We start from the raw sequence: 16,471 nt of genomic DNA on the forward strand, positions 1-16,471 counted from the left end.
GAGAGAACACTGCTTATAAAATGACCGGAAGGCAGCGATACAGAGCTGAATAGAGTTACAACTTTATTCACTGGGTGGCAGCAGAGAGAGCTAACTAACCAAGGAATTGAATGGAATGGAAGTGATAATATTGACATTTCTCTCTCTCTCAGTAATTGCAAAAATAACAGAAGTCTCTACTCCGCCATGCGCCTGGATAAAGTCTTCAATGTCACAACCTTGCTAAACTCCAGCCTGGTCAGTATTCACATGCATTGTGCAGTGTGCACTCACTCACTGTAGGATACTTACTGTGTTCTGCATACCTGCACATGGTAGCACATGGATATAATACGCTTTAGTTACTGTAATCACACTCACACCGAATCAGACCATTTTTTAAAAGTAATTGAGATGTGTTTGATTTTACTTGCCTAAAACAATGTAACCAGTGGAATAGTCCCAAAAGTGTCAACTATGACTATACTTCACACCAGTCAAGCTAAATCAAGTGTTTAGCTAACACTCTGCATTTCCACACTGAGCATTAGCTAACAAAAGGCGTTCTTGCCAAAACAAAAAGCAGGCCAGCATTAGCCAGCCTCCTGGCAAGATTAGCTCGCCTCTTTTATTGAATAGTAAATAAGGATGGATAGAGCTGGCTAGCATAAGTTAGGCTAGGTTAGGGTTAGCAATGGATAGAGCTGGCTAGCATAAATTAGGTTAGGGTTAGGGATGAATAGAGCTGGCTAGCATAAGAGCTGGCTAGCATAAGTTAGGTTAGGGTTAGGGATGAATAGAGCTGGCTAGCATTAATTAGGCTAGGTTAGGGTTAGGGATGGATAGAGCTGGCTAGCATAAATTAGGTTAGGGTTAGGGATGAATAGAGCTGGCTAGCATAAGTTAGGTTAGGGTTAGGGATGAATAGAGCTGGCTAGCATAAATTAGGCTAGATTAGGGTTAGGGATGAATAGAGCTGGCTAGCATAAGTTAGGTTAGGGTTAGGGATGAATAGAGCTGGCTAGCATAAAATAGGCTAGGTTAGGGTTAGCGATGGATAGAGCTGGCTAGCATAAATTAGGTTAGGGTTAGGGATGAATAGAGCTGGCTAGCATAAGTTAGGTTAGGGTTAGGGATGAATAGAGCTGGCTAGCATAAATTAGGCTAGGTTAGGGTTAGGGATGGATAGAGCTGGCTAGCATAAATTAGGTTAGGGTTAGGGTTAGGGATGGATAGAGCTGGCTAGCATAAATTAGGTTAGGGTTAGGGTTAGGGATGGATAGAGCTGGCTAGCATAAATTAGGCTAGGTTAGGGTTAGGGATGAATAGAGCTGGCTAGCATAAATTAGGCTAGGTTAGGGTTAGGGATGGATAGAGCTGGCTAGCATAAATTAGGTTAGGGTTAGGGATGAATAGAGCTGGCTAGCATAAATTAGGCTAGGTTAGGGTTAGGGATGGATAGAGCTGGCTAGCATAAATTAGGTTAGGGTTAGGGATGAATAGAGCTGGCTAGCATAAATTAGGCTAGGTTAGGGTTAGGGATGAATAGAGCTGGCTAGCATAAATTAGGTTAGGGTTAGGGATGAATAGAGCTGGCTAGCATAAATTAGGCTAGGTTAGGGTTAGGGATGGATAGAGCTGGCTAGCATAAATTAGGTTAGGGTTAGGGATGAATAGAGCTGGCTAGCATAAATTAGGCTAGGTTAGGGTTAGGGATGGATAGAGCTGGCTAGCATAAATTAGGTTAGGGTTAGGGATGAATAGAGCTGGCTAGCATAAATTAGGTTAGGGTTAGGGATGAATAGAGCTGGCTAGCATAAATTAGGCTAGGTTAGGGTTAGGGATGGATAGAGCTGGCTAGCATAAATTTAGCTAGGTTACACAAATTAGGAGTTTTTTTTATATAGACTAAATAATAAAGGTTTATGTTATTAACATGTGTTATTTATTTTGTTCTACAGTTTATCTATTGTTTTTCAATGTGGCTCTTAGCTAGTGAGGATTTGTTGTGTTTTAGCTCGAGCTGTTCTATTATATGAGTCTGTAGAAGACATAATGGAAAGAAAACAGGCCATCTTAATCTGTACTTTGTATCAATGAATGGGGTTACCTAGGAAGCAGGAAGACCCTCTTTGAATTAAGAGGGGCCTACCCTGTCCCTGGTCTATTGTACCACTCCACCCCACACCATCACTAAGGAAGTAAATAACAAATCCATCTGTTTACTTAACGCTGAATGACCAAGTAAACAACTTTGTTTTGATCACCATTTTGTTCTAGGCTCTCTAAAATAGTCTTGACCATAGAATTCTATTTCTTTGTTCTGGACTCTCGCGGTACCAGACCTCAACACCGAGGTCGAGGCTACTAAAGTAGAGGCTACTAAAATAGTGTTGGAAAACAAACCATTTGCACAAATGCAAACACACATTTTTGCTCTTGTAACAACCATGTGCAATGAAGATTGGTGTAAACAAACAGATTTGTGCCTGTAACTTGAAGGGTACCTACATAAGGAATTCATAACACATTCGTAACCCATCCATTACATATGAAATGTAACTAGGCTCCCTTTCTGTTTCCAGTACAACAAGGTGGTGGTGAGGATGTTTGAATGTGTAAAATTGACATACGGGCTTCATAAACCCACATTTGTTACCAATATATAGCACATTCATAGCTATTGCTTATCTTTATCGATGTAGCTGACAATTCTCCTTGTGTTTCCAGTACACCAAGGAAGTGGCGAAGATGTTTGACAGTGTGAAGATTGACCTGAGAGGTATCGTCCTGCTGGAGTCTGAGGGGAAACAGAGCCTCATTGACTTCTCTGAGACTGGCATCGCGGAGATCAACTATGCAGCATATCTGGCGGAGGTAGAGTACTGGCATTGAGGGGAAATCTCAATCTAAAAATACTTTCCCCCCTGGTCACCTATCATTCATTTCTATAGTTTAAAGTGACTTCCTCTACTCCACTCCTCTCCTTATCTCAATAGTTTAAAGTGTCCTCTCCTTATCTCAATAGTTTAAAGTGTCCTCCTCTCCTTATCTCTCCTCTCCTTATCTCAATAGTTTAAAGTGTCCTCCACTCCTTATCTCAATAGTTTAAAGTGTCCTCCTCTCCTTATCTCAATAGTCCAAAGTGTCCTTGTCTCCTCTTCTCTCTTTTGTCTTAATAGCCTACTTTGGCTTCCTCTCCTTCATCTCAAGCCACTGTAGACTTTTCAGATATACCTTCAAAAGACACACTAGTATATTTGTATGACACATCACTAAAGATAGTTATAATTTCAAAGATGAGATACCACGATGGATTTAGGATTTGCTTCTGTTATGGCTAACCAGGATTTAGCTGGAGTCTTCCTGAATACTTCCTGGGGTTTTCCTGATTTCTTTCCGGGGTCCTACCGAGATCTTTCCGGGGTCTTCCAGGGGTCTTCCTGAGGTCTTCATTAAGTCTACCAAGGGTTTTTCTAGGGTATACACTACCGGTCAAAAGTTTTGGAACACCTACTCATTCAAGGGTTTTTCTTTATTTTTACAATTTTATTATTATTTTAGAATAATATATGAAATAACACATATGGAATCATATAGTAACCAGAAAAGTGTTAAACAAATCAAAATATATTTTATATTTGAGATTCTTCAAATAGACACCTTTTGCCTTGATAACTGATTTGCACACTCTTGGCATTCTCTCAACCCACTTCAATAGGTAGTCACTTGGAATGTATTTCAATTAAACAGGTGTGCCTTGTTAAAAGTTAATTTGTTGAAATGATTTTCTTCTTAATGCGTTTGAGCCAATCAGTTGTCTTGTGACAAGGTAGGGGGTATACAGAAGATAGCCCTATTTGGTAAAAGCCCAAGACCATATTATGGCAAGAACATCTCAAATAAGCAAAGAGAAACGACAGTCCATCATTACTTTAAAATGAAAAGGTCAGTCAATACGGAAAATTTCTTTCATCACATTCCCAGTGGGTCAGAAGTTTACCTACACTCAATTAGTATTTGGTAGCATTGCCTTTAAATTGTTTGACTTTGGCGCAAACGTTTTGGGTAGCCTTCCATAAGCTTCACACAATAAGTTGGGTGAATTTTGGCCCATTTCTCCTGACAGAGCTGGTGTAACTGAGTCAGGTTTGTAGCCCTTCTTGCTCGCATACGCTTTTTCAGTTCTGCCTCAAATTTCTAGAAGTTTGGCCAGGGCTTTGTGATGGCCACTCCAATACCTTGACTTTGTTGTCCTTAAGCCATTTTGTCACAACTTTGGACGTATGCTTGGGGTCATTGTCCATATGGAGGACCCAACTTCCTGACTGATGTCTTGAGATATTGCTTCAATATAATCCACATCATTTTGTTTCCTCATGATGCCATCTATTTTGTGAAGTGCACCAGTCCCTCCTGCAACAAAGCACCCCCACAACATGATGCTGCCACCCCCGTGCTTCACGGTTGGGATGGTGTTCTTCGGCTTGCAAGCCTCCCCCTTTTTCCTCCAAAAATAACAATGGTCATTATGGACAAACAGTTCTATTTTTGTTTCATCAGACCAGAGGACATTTCTCCAAAACGTACGATCTTTGTCCCCATGTGCAGTTGCAAACCTTGGTCTGGCTTTTTTTATGGCGGTTTTGGAGCAGTGGCTTCTTCCTTGCTGAGCGGCCTTTCAGGTTATGTCGATATAGGACTCGTTTTACTGTGGATATAGATACTTTTGTACCTGTTTCCTCCAGAATCTTCACAAGGTCCTTTGCTTTTGTTCTGGGATTGATTTGTACTTTTCACACCAAAGTACATTTATCTCTAGGAGACAGAACGCATCTCCTTCCTGAGCGGTATGACGGCTGAGTGATCCCATGGTGTTTATACTTGCATACTATTGTTTGTACAGATGAACGTGGTACCTTCAGGCGTTTGGAAATTGCTTCCAAGGATGAACCAGACTTGTGGAGGTCTACAATTCTTTTTTCTGAGGTCTTTGTTGATTTCTTTTGATTTCCCCATGATGTCAAGCAAAGAGGCACTGAGTTTGAAGGTAGTCCTTGAAATACATCCACAGGTACACCTCCAATTGACTCAAATGATGTCAATTAGCCTATCAGAAGCTTCTAAAGCCATGATATAATTTTCTGGAATTTTCCAAGCTGTTTAAAGGCACAGTCAACTCAGTGTATGTAAACTTTTGACCCACTGGAATTGTAATACAGTGAATTATAAGTGAAATAATCTGTCTGTAAACAATTGTTGGAAAATGTACAAAGTAGATGTCCTAACCGACTTGCTAAAACTATAGTTTGTTAACAAGATATTTGTGGATTGGTTGAAAAACGAGTTTGAATGACTCCAACCTAAGTGTATGTAAACTTCCGACTTCAACGTCTTCTCTATCAGAATCTGTTGAATGGGGGAGAACATGAAGTTTTCTACAGAACATGATCGTCTTATGGCCTCTTATTGCAGCTTGTATAACTCTTTACTTAAAACCGACAACTATAATGTTTTATGACTTGTTATAAGCCTCTATGAGCCTTTATAGTGTGATATTATAAGGCTTATAAAGGTTACTGTTGTTATGTCTCTATGTGCACAGTTGCACAACTGTTATTATAAGATGAAAAGACCGAAGGGGGTCATACATGCTTATGACAAGTCTTATAATGCATTATAACACCATCATAATACATTATAATCCTATTTCTGTTCATTTGCAGGTCAACAAAGGGGTGACTCTGGTGGACTTACTGTCGTACGCCAATGAGCTTGAGGCACAGACGGACCTTATGGTGAGAACAACATATGACCAACCATCCAATAAAAACCTCATACTGAAAAAACAACACGGCTCCAACCAACCACACAATGTTTTCTCAGTGTACTAGTAGATTGAAGCTTTATTTACACCAAGATCCAAGACAGGGAGACAATGAAATGGGAGTTCAGATATAAAACTATGTGAAAGCTCCACGTGTCTTCATCAACTGCATAGCCTTGTGGCGGTTTGCTATCGACACACACGCACACACACACACACACACACACAATTAAGCAGTCTCTGAAATCACTTTTTAATGTTCTGCCTTGCCTTTAAGGGTTGGAAGCTCACACAAGCTCCCCATTCATGGCCCAAAATGTTGGGCCAACTCTGGGTCCTCCACCACTTGCCATGGGCTCGGAGGCAGTGGAGCCAGTTTAAAGTGGTCTTCTGTGGGGTGATATGTGCCCCTCCCTGTGCCCCACTAGTATTCATCTGGTGCCCATCTGTCCTGGTGCCCCATGTTCTGTTGGCATTGAGAACACACACACGGTGGACACTGAGAATGGTTCACCCGTATATAGATCATTTAAATGACTTGATTCTACATGTAATTCTATGGGTTCAATATGTAGTTTTTATGCTGCATTACATTCATTGATTAAGGCAGTCTCTTATACTAAGTGGTTTGCTGTGTGTAGGCCTGTGTACTATAGAGTTTTACACAGATTGCACATTGCTCTAAATATTTGTAAATGTATACATTCTGTACATGAATGTATGTCAAGAGACTCTGGACAATGGTGACCCTGGTAGTGACCCCACTCCCTGCAGGTGTCTCAGGGGCAGTTTGGATATGCAATAAACACATTTCTGTGACACACTTGTACAAGGAACACCCACAAGTGTGTAACAGGACAAATATTAGCACCCCCCAAATGAATCATGATTATTACCTCTTTGTATGTGTGTCTGAACCTCTGTCTATGTGTGTGTCCTTAGCCCAAAGGGCCCCTCCAGACCTCTCTGAAGGGCCACACCAACAGTCTCCGTCAGATCCACAGTCAGCTGGTCATCCCTATGGAGCAGGCCATGGTAATCAACTATCTTCAATCATTCTTTTTTAGGTTAACATCCATGCCTGGGCCCATCAGTGCTCAGCTTCGCCCGACTGGCAGAAATGGCCACGGCCATGCGCTACCCTCTTAGAAGAAAAGGTGCTATATCTAGAACCTAAAAGGGTGACCTCTTCAGGTGACCTCATAAGAGAACATGTCTGCACAAATGTGTACATACATGCTTGTGTGTGTGTGTGTGTGTTCTCTGAACTTTACATGCGAGAGGAACACGTCATTGCCAGACGTCGATGCAACCTCAGTGAAGCTTTCATCTCTCACTCAAAGCCTCTAGAATATAGAGCTAGACCAGGGCTCTCCAACCTTATTCCTGGAGAGATACTCTCCTGTAGGTTCTAACTCCAACCACGTTCCTGGAGAGATACCCTCCTGTAGGTTAACTCCATTGGTTGCATTGTGCCTTGCAAACCAAAGTGCAGCATATCTGACATACAGTGCATTCGGAAAATATTCAGACCTCTTGATTTTTTCCACATTTTGTTACATTACAGCCTTATTCTAAAATGGCTTAAAAAAATAAAAAATCTCATCAATCTTAACACAGTGCCACATAATGACAAAGCAAAAACAGTTTTTTTTTAGAAATGTTTGCACAAACTTTAATATCAAATTTACGTAACTATTCAGACCCTTTACTCAGTACTCAGTATGACGCTACAAGCTTGGCACACCTATATTTGGGGAGTTTCTCCCATTCTCTGTAGATCCTCTCAAGCTCTGTCAAGTTGGAGGTGGAGCGTCGCTGAACAGCTTTTTTCAGGTCTTTCCCAGAGATGTTCGGTCGGGTTCAAGTTGGGCTCTGGCTGGGCCACACAAGGACATTCAGAGACTTGTCCTGAAGCCAGTCCTGCGTTGTCTTAACTGTGTGCTTAGGGTCGTTGTCCTGTTGAAAGGTGAACCTTCACCCCCAGTCTGAGGTCCTGAGTGCTCTGGAGCAGGTTTTCATCAAGGATCTCTCTGTACTTTGCTCCTTTCATCTTTCCATCTTGCCTCTGAAAAACATCCCCACAGCATGATGCTGAAACCATCATGCTTCACCGTAGGCATGGTGCCAGGTTTCCTCCGGATGTGACGCTTGGCATTCAGGCCAAAGAGTTCAATCTTGGTTTCATCAGACGAGAGAATCTTATTTCACATGGTCTGAGAGTCCTTTAGGGGCCTTTTGGCAAACTCCAAGTGGGCGGTCATGTGCCTTTTACAGAGGAGTGGCTTCCGTCTGGCCACTCTACCATAAATGCCTGATTGATGGAGTGCTGTAAAGATGGTTGTCCTTCTGGAAGGTTCTCCCATCTCCACAGCGGAACTCTAGTGCCCTGTCAGAGTGACCATTGGGTTCTTGGTCACCTCCCTGACCAAGGCCCTTCTCCCTCGATTGCTCTCAGTTTGGCAGGGCGGCCAGCTCAACGAAGAGTCTTGGTGGTTCCAAACTTTTTCCAATTAAGAATGATGGAGGCCACAGAGTTCTTGGAGACCTTCAATGCTGCAGACATTTTTTGGTACCCTTCCCAGATCTGTGCCTCGACACAATACTGTCTCAGCGCTCTACTGAAAATTCCTTCGACCTCATGCCTTGTTTTTTTTTCTCTCAACCTGTGGGACCTTATATAGACAAGTGTGTGTCTTTCCAAATCATGTCCAATCAATTTAATTTACCACAGGTGGACTCCAATTAAGTTGTAGAAACAACTCAAGAATGATCAATGGAAATGCACCTGAGCTCAATTTCAACTCTCATAGCAAAGGGTCTGAATACTTAAGTAAATAAGCTATTTCTGTTTTAAATTTTTAATACCTTTGCAAACATTTCTAAAAACCTATTTTCACTTTGTCATTATATAGGGTATTGTTTGTAGCTTTTTATTTAATACATTTTAGAACAAGACTGTAACTTAACAAAATGTTGAAAAAGTCATGGCGTCTCAATACTTTCCGAAGGCACTATGCATATGTATACATTCACCAGGACAAATCAATCATATCTTTAGCTATACCTCACACCTATATTTGGCTCCTTAAAAGACATACTGCATATACATACACTACCGGTCAAAAGTTTTAGAACACCTACTCATTCAAGGGTTCAGTTGTGTTGTGACTAGGTAGGGGGAGTATACAGAAGATAGCCCTATTTAGTGACCAAGTCCATATTATGTCAAGAACAGCTCAAATAAGCAAAGAGAAACAACAGTACATCATTACATTAAGACATGAAGGTCAGTCAATATGGAACATTTCAAGATATTTGAAAGTTTCTTCAAGTGCAATCGCATAAACATCAAGTGCTATGGTGAAACTGGCTCTCGTGAGGACCGCCACAGGAATGGAAGACCCAGAATAAGTTCATTAGAATTCCCAGCCTCAGAAATTGCAGCCCAAATCAATGCTTCACAGAGTTCAAGTAACAGAAGTAACAGATCTCAACATCAACTGTTCAGAGGAGACTGTGTGAAATCAGGCATTCATGGATGATTTGCTGCAAAGAAACCACTACTAAAGGACACCAATAATAAGAAGAGACTTGCTTGGGCCAAGAAACACGAGCAATGGATATTAGACCGGTGGTAATTTATCCTTTGGTTTGGAGTCCAAATTGGAGATTTTTGGTTCGAGCCCCATGTCTTTCTTTGTGAGACGAACAGTAGGTGAACGGATGGTCTCCGCATGTGTATTTCCCACCGTAAAGCATGGAGGAGGAGGTGTGATGGTGTGGGGATGCTTACACTGTCTGTCATTTATTTAGAATTCAAGGCATATTTAACCAGCATGGCTAGCACAGCATTCTGCAACGATATGCCATCCCATCTGGTTTGGGCTTAGTGGGGTATCATTTGTTTTTTGAAAGGACAATGACCCAACACACCTCCAGGCTGTGTAAGGGCTATTTGACCAAGAAGGAGAGTGATGGAGTGCTGCATCAGATGACCTGACCTCCACAATCCCCCGACCTCAACACAATTTAGATGGTTTGGATGAGTCGGACCGCAGAGTGAAGGAAAAGCAGCCAACAAGTGCTCAGCATATGTGGAAACTCCTTCAAGTGTCACGTCCTGACCACAGAGAGCCTTTTTATTCTCTATTTTGGTTAGGTCGGGGTGTGACTATGGTGGATAATCTAGGTTGTTTTATTTCTATGTTGGCCTGGTATGGTTCCCAATCAGAGGCAGCTGTTTATTGTTGTCTCTGATTGGGGATTATATTTAGGCAGCCATTTCCCCACTGTGTTTTGTGGGATCTTGTTTATTTTGTAGTTGCCTGTGAGCACGCCATAGCTCCATAGTATAATTTGCTCTTAATTGTTTTTTTGTGCGGTTCACTTCAAATAAAATATGTCGAACCGATTTCACGCTGCGCCTTGGACCGAATGTGATTACGACGATCGTGACATCAAGACTGTTGGAAAAGCATTCATCATGAAGCTGGTTGAGAGAATGGCCAAGAGTGTGCAAAGCTGCCATCAAGGCAAAGGGTGACTATTTGAATATATTTTGATTTAACACTTTTTTGGTTTCTACATGATTGTAGTAAAAATAAAGAAAACCCCTTGAATGAGTAGGTGTTCTTAAACTTTTGACCGGTAGTGTAGTTGTGGCCAAAAGTTTTGAGAATGACACAAATATACATTTTCACAAAGTTTGCTGCTTCAGTGTCTTTAGATATTTTTGTCAGATGTTACTATGGAATACTGAAGTATAATTACAAGCATTTCATGTGTCAAAGGCTTTCATTGAAAATTACATGAGTCAATTTTTTCAGTGTTGACCCTTCTTTTTCAAGGCCTCTGCAATCCACCCTGGCATGCTGTCAATTAACTTCTGGGCCACATCCTGACTGATGGCAGCCCATTGTTGCATAATCAATGCTTGGAGTTTGTCAGAATTTGTGGGGTTTTGTTTGTCCACCCGCCTCTTAAGGATTGACCACAAGTTCTCAATGGGATTAAAGTCTGGGGAGTTTCCTGGCCAAGGACACAAAATATCAATGTTTTGTTCCCCGAGCCACTTAGTTATCACTTTTGCCTTATGGCAAGGTGCTCCATCATGCTGGAAAAGGCATTGTTCGTCACCAAACTGTTCCTGGATGGTTGGGAGAAGTTGCTCTCGGAGGATGTGTTGGTACCATTCTTTATTCATGGCTGTGTTCTTAGGCAAAATTGTGAGTGAGCCCACTCCCTTGGCTGAGAAGAAACCCCACACATGAATGATCTCAGGATACTTTACTGTTGGCATGACACAGGACTGATGGTAGCACTCACCTTGTCTTCTCTGGACAAGATTTTTTCCAGATGCCCCAAACAATCGGAAAGGGGATTCATCAGAGAAAATGACTTTACCCTAGTCCTCAGCAGTCCAATTCCTGTACCTTTTGCGGAATATCAGTCTGTCCCTGTTATTTTTCCTGGAGAGAAGTGGCTTCTTTGCTGCCCTTCTTGACACCAGGCCATCCTGCAAAAGTCTTCGCCTCACTGTGCGTGCAGATGCACTCACACTTGCCTGCTGTCATTCCTGAGCAAGCTCTGTACTGGTGGTGCCCCGATCCCACAGCTGAATCAACTTTAGGAGACGGTCTTGGCGCTTGCTGGACTTTCTTGGGCGCCTTGAAGCCTTCACAACAATTGAACTGCTCTCCTTGAAGTTATTGATGATCCGATAAATGGTTGATTGAGGTGCAATCTTACTGGAAGCAATATCCTTGCCTGTGAAGCCCTTTTTGTGCAAAGCAATGATGGCGGCACGTGTTTCCTTGCAGGCAACCATGGAATGAGGAAGAACAATGATTCCAAGCACCACCCTCCTTTTGAAGCTTCCAGTCTGTTATTTGAACTCAATCAGCATGACAGAGTGATCTCCAGCCTTGTCCTCGTCAACACTCACACCTGTTAACGAGAGAATCACTGACATGATGTCAGCTGGTCCTTTTGTGGCAGGGCTGAAATGCAGTGGAAATGTTTTTGGGGGATTCAGTTCATTTGCATGGCAAAGAGGGACTTTGCAATTAATTGCAATTCATCTGATCACTCTTCATAACATTATGGAGTATATGCAAATTGCCATCATATAAACTGAGGCAGCAGACTTTGTGAAAATTTATATTTGTGTCATTCTCAAAACTTTTGGCCACGACTGTACATACAGTATATATACATGATCACAGTAGCGCACCAATGTTTCTCCCAAAATACCATAATATCCCCATAAATATTCTAAGTCATTCCTAGTACTGCATTCATATCACATAGAAATGCTGAGTTTTAGAGATCTGTCTTATCTTTTCTTTCTATATTTCTCCTTTAACTCTTCCTACTTCAATTAATGGCTGCCAAGAAATATGTTAGAGCGAGGGTAAGCATGTGTCTCCAAAATGTATCTTTGTCCGTCTGTACTGTCGAGGGCTCTGTTCCATTCTCCCATCATTTAAAGCTCATATTGACTTTTTATTTTCAAATAAATGAAAGCCTATGCCTTGCTAATATCGATATCAAACAATATCGATATCATATCAAATTACAGTATTGGTGCCCACAATTAGTTATACATGTTCCTTGTACCTCGAATCCAAGGGGCTTCCCTGGCATGCCCTGACCATTACCATGAACTTCCATTCTCTTTCAGACCATGGTAGAGATTCATGAATGAGATTTGTTAGTACACCACGCTGATTCAGACCCGAATGACATGATTGTAAAAAGTGCAAGATTAGGTCCTTTACAGGCTATGTAAAAATAAATCAGTCTTTAGGATTTGTAGATTAGTCTGTGTGTAATTTGTTAATCCTGCAAATATACTTCAAATCTGGTGCATGTGCTGAATAATTACCATGTACGTATACCAGCATGGATTTAATCATTTGTCATGTTTTCCACATATAGGTTATCACTTGTCTACACTTGTTCAAATAGTATTGAGACATTTTATTTGTGGTTTCTACATACAATATATGGAAAAAAGTATGTGGACACCCCTTCCGACAAGTCAGTTCCTCAAATTTCTGCCCTGCTAGAGCTGCCCCAGTCAACTGTAAGTGCTGTTATTGTGAAGTGGAAATGTCTAGGAGCAACAATGGCTCAGCCACGAAGTGGTAGGCCACACAAGCTCACAGAACAGGACCGCCGAGAGCTGAAGCACGTAGCGCGTAAAAATAGCCTGTCCTCGGTTGGAACACTCACTACCGAGTTTCAAACTGCCTCTGGAAGCAACATCAGCACAACAACTGTTTGTCGGGAGCTTCATGAAATGGCTTTCCATGGTCGAGCAGCCACACAAGACTAAGATCACCATGCACAATACCAAACATCAGCTGGAGGGGTGTAAAGCTCGCCGCCATTGGAGCAGTGGAAAAGCCTTCTCTGGAGTGATGAAACACGCTTCACCATCTGGCAGTCCGACGGACGAATCCGGGTTTGGCGGATGCCAGGATGACACTACCTGCCCAAATACATAGTGCCAACTGTCAAGTTCGGTGGAGGAGGAATAATGTTCTGGGGCTGTTTTTCATGGTTCGGGCTAGGCCCCTTAGTTCCAGTGAAGGGAAATCTTAATGCTACAGCATTCAATTACATTCTAGACGATTCTGTGCTTCCAACTTTGTGGCAACGGTTTGGGGAAGGTCTATACAGAAATGGTTTATCGAGATCGGTGTGGAAGAACTTGACTGGCCTGCTCAGAGTCCTGACCTCAACAACATCTAACACCTTTGGGATGAATTGGAACGCTGACTGCGAGCCAGACCTAATCGCCCAACATCAGTGCCCCACCTCACTAATGCTCTTGTGGCTGAATGGAAGCAAGTCCCCCCCAGAAATGTTCCAACATCTATTGGAAAGCCTTCCCAGAAGAGTGGAGGCATTTATAGCAGCAACTCCACATGAATGCCCATGATTTTGGAATGAGATGTTCGACGAGCAGGTGTCCACATACTTTTGGTCTAGTACTGTATTTTGCAACACATTCCTCATGACCAAAATCCTCATGAAATAGCCATTGTTATTGCTGTTGTTGTAGTTTCATATGAAGCATTTTCCTCCCAGTGGGAACCATACCGCTCTTCTTTCCCATTGTGTGATAAAACTAGAACCGTGTCTTCAAGCATCATGGTGATGCTTGTGCCTGTCTTGTCTCCTGTTGTGTGTTTTTAGGAGTTATTACTGTCTCTAATCCCTGACCTTGTATCTCTGGGGTGTTAACTTGTGTTGTGCATTTCCACTTAAAAGAGTACGCTGAATCAGAGCATCAGACTACTCGAAAGGACTGCCTCAGATCTGCCGGTAAGTGGGCCTCCTACAAACCATCTACCCTAACAGTTCACACTGTCTCAATCAACATCAAGCATTCATAATGCATCCATAAACACTGAATAAAGACTACGTAACAGCTCCATAGACTGTTATGAAAGCATCTTGAGCATTCTAATGCTGTGTCCTGTCCAGAACAAAATCACTGATGTGCTGAAGACCATCGAAGCGGCCCAGTATCTCATCTCCCAGAATGCAACACATGTCGCCATCCAGGTGACTAAGATGGCTTCCCAGTCATTGTTTACATTTCAGTGCTAGGATAAAACACAGTAGGTAACATATTATCCCTTTCTCTATTAGGAAACAGAAAAGTACAAGCAAACCATTGTTGGTTACTTCAGGCAATACATAGAGTGGGTCAGGACCTCCGTAAGTATTTGTGTCCCAACAGTTTTTGAATGCCTATTACAGTTCTTATATTAGAATTATGACGTAGAAGATAAACTACTGTTAGCTCCCAAACTATGTTGACATACAGCTTATCAACTGCTCATTCCCTGAGAATGTTAAGACTTTGGGGTCTAAAAATAGAAAGAACACAAATGGAAACCAACTTTGGAATTTCCTCTGTGAGCTTTGAACCTTGTTTTTTCCCCTCTGGGCCTTGAACCTTGTTTTTACCTGTGAACCTTGTTTCCCCTGTGAGCCTTAAACCTAGTATCCCCTGTGACCCTTAAACCTTGTTTTCCCCTGTGACCCTTGAACCTTGTTTTCCCCTGTGAGCCTTGAACCTTGTTTTCCCCTGTGAGCCTTGAACCTTGTTTTCCCCTGTTGAGCCTTGAACCCTGTAGCATAAGGAGGAAATTAGATAAAGCAGTACTGAGTGCTGGTAAATTACTGTTGTACTGTTTGAAAAGACTGCTTTTCACAACTTTATTGAATTGTGCCAAAAGTAACAGCTCTGCTGACTTGTTTGCAATCAACTTAGTCATCAATCATCCATGTGTAAAGCTATAACATCCATTCATTTTCCAGAAATTCCAACCGACATCTTTCATAATTGTTCGCCAATAGTATAACTGTAACAGATGCCCTTTGTCTGCATGGTTTACCCAGCTGACCATGGAGGTAGCAGCCTGCAAACCCTTCAGCAACATTGTGGACACAGTGGAGATCGTAGCCTGCAGCTTCTTGGTCGACTCGTTGGTAACTAAAAAAGCAATATAAGGGGTCCTTTGAAAACATGCCTGAAACGTCAGTTGGGTGGTACCTGAATACTTTTTTTTGTAGAATAGTAGTGAAGGCATCAAAACTATGAAATAACACATATGGAATCATGTAGTAACCAAAAAAGTGTTAAATCAAAATGGACTTTAGATTCTTCAAAGTAGTCACAATGGATTGGTGTTTTACCAAATAGGGATATCTTCTGTATACCACCCCTACCTAGTCACAACACAACTGATTGGCACAAACGCATTAAGAAGGAAAGAAATTCCACAAATTAAATTTGAACAAGGCACACCTGTTAATTTAAATGCATTCCAGGTGATTACCTCATGAAGCTGGTTGAGAGAATGCCAAGAGTGTTCAAAGCTGTCATCAAGGCAAAAGATGGCTACTTTAAGGAAAAAGCTGGCGACAGTACTTTGGCTAGTCACCCCCCTCCAATCACACACAGCTACACACCTCACCCCTTCAAATCACACCTACACACCTCACCCCCCCCCCAATCACACACACCTTTCACACCATTACCCCCAACCTCGCCTGATTTAGAACGTACAAGCCCTGAAATCCAGCACATGATCAGTGAGAGCTACTTGGCAGTGCGCAGTGGGGCACCCTACAGAGTGCTGCAGAGATGGGGAGCGAGAGACAGAGCCAGAAAAAGAGAGGAGAAGGATATAAAACCAGCCTTACATAATCCCGACATCTGTCCTGTCGGCATGGGGCCTTATTACTAACACACTCCCAATGGCAGGAAGCATCTCTGCCTCCCCTAATGAAGTGGAACAAATAGCCACTTAGGGACTCCATAGGTTCCAGCGCCAGCTAATTGACTTGGACTGGGAACAGGATGTTTCTGGACACTCAGCACCGACCAAAGCGCTTGTTAAAGCTCAATGGGTAATTTTACTAGTGTCACGGAACAAAGGTACAGGAACACAGGAAAGAGTTAGTGCTTCTAGTCATTCCACAATAGCTACACACCACAATAGTTTCCACACTGAGTCTATAGAGTAGAGAAGAGACAACAGCGCACAGTGTATCTGGTAAGGATGGAGGAATGGAGCTGGTTACCTAACATGGAAACAGAGCAAAGCTGTGACGCTTTGACTATCAGTGGGATTGGAG

General features: G+C 42.2%; 1 protein-coding gene across 14 annotated transcripts in view; it reads left to right on the forward strand.

Moving 5' to 3' along the window:
• LOC109864858 (prominin-1-A) overlaps positions 1-16,471 on the forward strand; it is a 112,351-nt gene that overhangs the window by 89,416 nt on the left and 6,464 nt on the right. For 7 of the 14 annotated variants that reach the window (XM_031798413.1, XM_020452867.2, XM_020452870.2 and 4 more), the window contains 9 exons: positions 153-237; positions 2,710-2,856; positions 5,706-5,777; positions 6,749-6,841; positions 12,204-12,221; positions 14,090-14,143; positions 14,306-14,386; positions 14,474-14,542; positions 15,230-15,319. In XM_031798413.1, the coding sequence (XP_031654273.1) occupies positions 153-237; positions 2,710-2,856; positions 5,706-5,777; positions 6,749-6,841; positions 12,204-12,221; positions 14,090-14,143; positions 14,306-14,386; positions 14,474-14,542; positions 15,230-15,319 (709 nt within the window). The remainder of the gene's footprint in view (positions 1-152; positions 238-2,709; positions 2,857-5,705; positions 5,778-6,748; positions 6,842-12,203; positions 12,222-14,089; positions 14,144-14,305; positions 14,387-14,473; positions 14,543-15,229; positions 15,320-16,471) is intronic. The other 7 variants (XM_020452868.2, XM_020452869.2, XM_031798415.1 and 4 more) reach the window with 1 other exon arrangement.

The sequence above is a fragment of the Oncorhynchus kisutch genome, linkage group LG19 (genome assembly GCF_002021735.2).
Source record: "Oncorhynchus kisutch isolate 150728-3 linkage group LG19, Okis_V2, whole genome shotgun sequence".
Lineage (NCBI taxonomy): Eukaryota > Metazoa > Chordata > Actinopteri > Salmoniformes > Salmonidae > Oncorhynchus > Oncorhynchus kisutch.